At 32.9% G+C, this 4,482-nt stretch overlaps 1 protein-coding gene across 1 annotated transcript; it reads right to left on the bottom strand.

Annotated features, from left to right (window-relative positions):
- Positions 1–623: 623 nt before the first annotated feature.
- LOC137025258 (uncharacterized) lies at positions 624–3,737 on the bottom strand. Its single transcript, XM_067393279.1, has 3 exons — positions 3,692–3,737; positions 1,354–1,850; positions 624–1,245 (listed from the first exon to the last, which is right to left on the bottom strand). Exons 2-3 carry the CDS (start codon positions 1,847–1,849, stop codon positions 734–736), a joined length of 1,008 nt encoding a protein of 335 aa, XP_067249380.1. The 5' UTR covers position 1,850; positions 3,692–3,737; the 3' UTR covers positions 624–733.
- Positions 3,738–4,482: the final 745 nt, after the last annotated feature.

Genomic DNA, 4,482 nt, shown 5'->3' with positions numbered 1-4,482 from the left:
ATGTAGTTACAGGGTCAGTGTAACAGTGGCTGTAATATTGTTCTCGTTTACGATTATGTGTTATCCAATTGGGTTAATTAATTTTTAGGCTAATCGTGGTCATGCCACAAATAATATATTGTACTGAACCTGAAATATTCCTAAACTAATTCCCATAATTAAACACATTGTTTTTCTAATTCAATGAAAATGAATTTAAATCACCTTATTAAACTGGAAAAGGCACTCATTAAATAGCCAATCTAATAAGAACTGCCACTTTATTTAAGCTATAAACATGCAAAAAGCAACTGTTCATTTGAAATGTTAATTTTGGAACTGTTAATTTGAAAACTATAATTTGAGATTAAGTTTGCTGAGAGTGGAATAGAAATCCCCCATAGAAATGAACATGTTGGTAAGATTGTCATCTAATCAATTTTTCATTGTATGAATCATTTTATGATGTCAATATAGTGAATTATGAAAGAATTTGAGACTCTTGAATGTAAAATAGATAAGATTCGAAAACATTTGCATTGTTATTAAAAGCAGCATTTATTTATATATGCATTTACAACATAATTTGCAAGTATGTTTGTTTAACACATTCTTATTCTAAACGTTATTCTATTTTTCTCGGTTATGGTGAGCTAAACAGCTTCCAAAGTCACTGTTGTACTTGCAGTGATTTCTAAAACACTAATAAATCTTATTCTTTTAAGCCTTTGCAATGTAAGTTACATTAAGATGATCAATAAAAGTTGTCATACTCAGAATTACTGGCTGAGTTGCATAAAGCCAGTAGTTCTCCAACATTCTTCCTCAAAGTATTTATGAGGCTTGGTACACCTTGACTATACAGGAGCCGATTCTCTGCAATATTTACTACTGCCTTCATCACATCTTCCATGACATTTACCACAGGTTCCCAGAGGATGAAACGTTGAGTTTGCCTCTCCAGTACAGTGACTCTTCCACTAAGAACACTCAGAAGGTGCATAGCTTTCCTGACCATTTCCTGAATATCACCTGTGCACTTTAGATGCTCTTGAACCCTTTCGGTCTCCCACTCAATCCTCTTCAGTGCCTCATTGGTCTGCTCAATTTCATCCTGTGTCCTAGAGATTATGTTCTGGTAATAATACACTTTTTCAGTGCAGTTCCTCACTTGAGATTCAGAGCTTTGTTTCTCCCATTCAGCATTTCGGATGGCATTTAAAGCTTCTTCCATTCCCTGCTGCGCCTCATTCATCATTATTGGACCTAGAGATGAACAAAAATCTCTTGAATACACAACAATTTTAAATGCATAACTTCACAAATTGTTACATGTACAATTCAAGGTGATGGTAAGAGTAGTGGAATTCTCACCAGCAATCCATCCGAAAATTGGTACAGCAAGCAGTGCTATCCCTGCATTTTCCATATCATCATATTCGTTCATCCTATCTTGATGTACTCTTAAGGCATAATTTGCTGATTGTACATTTCTTTCAGCCCACTCCAAAGTTTCTTTGGAATGTTTTAATGATTCCTCAGCAGAATCCTTCTTTATGTGTAAAACATTCATGGCCTGGATTTTCTCATTTTTCTGCTGCTCAACACTTTGTTTCTCTCTAGTAAGTTGCTCCATGCATTCATCCAAACAGCCCAGCTTTTCTTTAATCATTGTCTCTGATGTTTTCAGGCACTGTTCAGCATGCTCAATATGCATCCTAATTTGTTTGTAATTAGAGCACATGTCAGTGGTGGGATTGACTTGTGCATTCCTGAGGGATTTGCAGATGTTACAGATGGAAACAATTCCATCATTTAGAGGCCTTGAAACTGCCTCCATTGACTGCACATCCGTCGTAACACTGCACATCCTTCACACAAAAACAAAAGGGAGTAGGCCTATCAATAAATATTTGACAATGAAATCCCAGATCATGCAATAGGAACACTTGAAGAGTTATTTGACACAATAATAAAATGATCTTTTTTTTTCCCTTTCCCTACATGCTCCAGGGGTGTGATGGAGTAGGATGCAATCCCCTAAATTTCTTCAGTGCCCCCTCTGCCCCAAATTAATCTCACTTACTGGCCTAGATTTTATTTTTCCAATCATAATTTGTGTAGTATTCAATTTCTTCAAATAAAGTGTTATTTTATATAAATGATTACAACTTTAAGACTACTGCAAGCTTAAAGTCAGTAAAATATAAAATAAACAAGAAGAAAGGCAGCATTAAATTTTTAGTTACTGTCGGTGCCGATAGCCTAGCGGTTAGTGCGCAGACACATGGCACAAATGCGTTCACGGTGACCTGAGTTCGATTCCTGTCTCGAGATCCTTTGCTGATCATGCCCCCTCTCTCTGCCCAATTCTTTCCTGTCTGCTCTCTACTTTCCTATCTGAATAAAGGCACAAATAGCCCATAAATATGAAAAAAGAAAAGAAAAAAGAAAAAGAAAGTACAGATTTTTTTTTGTGTTGCAATCTACTCGCACGCACACAAATTAACTGGTGTGGCTGTAACATTATGGCAAAATTGAGCCAGAAGGACTAAAAGGTCAAATTCAGATCATTCCTAGATTGACTAAGCTCAGACAGAGCCATCCTGTTCATTTGTGTTTTATTAAATTATAATGGTATGAGTAACAAAATGCTTTCTGTAATATATACACAGTTTATATTTATATGGGTTATATGGCCCTGGTTTTCTTTATTTCTGTCCACTAGATGTCACCAATCTGCCTCCATTATTTGGATTTTATAGGCCTAGTTTTGCTCTATTTTTTACTTAAATAATGCATACATTGAAATGTGCTTTTTCTAATATTTTTATTACTTTTTAGGCCTATCGATATAAATGGTGCACAATTTTGTGAATATCCTTATTTAGTAGCTTGAAAAACCCCTCAAAATGCAATGTTAATGTTTATCACAGTTCTTTATCAACCCAGGACATCATTCACTAATCCCCCAAACCCCACCGATCCCCCAAGTATCTGCTCAAACTGAACCCTCCCAAGTTCCAAAAGATAACAAAACATGCTTTATTTAATTATTTTTCTTATTGTTTAAAATATCAGGAGAGTTTTACTATTGCGGTGATTAGAGATCCATCCATGATCCATCCATCCATTCAGGTCATTAAAGACCTTAATATAAAAGTAATGTTTGGCAAAACATTCATGTATGTAAGCAATAAACAAAAAAAAAAAAGGAAAAAAAAAAAAAAATATATATATATATATATATATATATATATATATATATATATATATATATATATATATATATATATATATATATATATAAAATTGAACTAAAATTTAGTACATTCGTTTCACGTAAAATTAGTACCACATTTATTTTAATTTTAAAAAGTTTTTCTTGTCTTTTTTTTACAGTTTAGTTTAATCTACTATAGATTCAATGATGTTAAATAATATTTATGACTTGTAATCTATTTTATTTATTCAATTAATTTAGATATTACCACTTGAAGCATATATTAGGTTAAAATTTTTTTAGTTATAACATAAATTTGCATATTGTTAACATACATAACATTTATTCACTTGTAGTTTAAACTGGTGATACTTAAAAAATGTCTATAAAAAAGGAACAAAATTAGAATTTGTATGACTACCATCAATAGCACATTTGATCAAATCACTATTAATTAAATGCAAATGATCCTAATTGCAATTGCCTTACCCTGTTCAAAAGTGAGAGCAGTTTCAAGTGTGATGATCTATTAATGCTGAATAGTGAAATGAATGAGTCACTGTTTTTTAGGGGTTGAAATTGTATGTTTTCTGAAAGATCCCACCCACAACCGTTGTTGTCTAAAACCACTCTCCTACTCCTAGTCTCTGAGTATATTAGCTATTAGTTTTGCATTATTTACAGCAGCCTTGTTATATTATGAAGTTATGACAGCCAGATATTGTGAGATTTTATTTTATTTTTTTTAAAAATCCATTACATAGAAACTTTACAGGGGTGTTTTTTAGACTCACACAAACATCAAGAATCAGTGTATGAACCTCAACAATGGTGACAATCAGCAAAAAGCTTTTCTGTGACTTTAATAGCTTGTTTTGTGATGTTCAGAGTTGATCTGAATACTTTTTTTGACTGTCACCATTGTTGAGATTCATATGCTGAATCCTGATCATGTCCAAATAATAGTTTTTAAGTCATTTCTGCATAATGACTTAAAAACCTTCAAAAATATCAAAGCAGGATAGGATTTTATGCAGTATAATAGGATTACAATCAAGTGAAATGAATCAATCCAAACACTATATTCAGAGATTATGATTAGATCAGTGAATCAGGCCACTCAATGATGATTGAATCATCATCAATAACTTCAACTAACCAGAATTTCTCTTCCTTATTTTGCTATAACAAAGGTGCTTTAGAAACACACAGCTACAACAGCCAGAGAAAAACTGATGTTAAAAGGTCCATGTCAAAAGCCCAACTAAAGCAAACACTTC

Source organism: Chanodichthys erythropterus, chromosome 2, assembly GCF_024489055.1.
Source record: "Chanodichthys erythropterus isolate Z2021 chromosome 2, ASM2448905v1, whole genome shotgun sequence".
In the NCBI taxonomy this organism is placed as follows: domain Eukaryota; kingdom Metazoa; phylum Chordata; class Actinopteri; order Cypriniformes; family Xenocyprididae; genus Chanodichthys; species Chanodichthys erythropterus.
The sequence above is the reverse complement of the archived record's forward strand: the minus strand, read 5'-3'. Positions and strand labels throughout refer to the sequence as shown.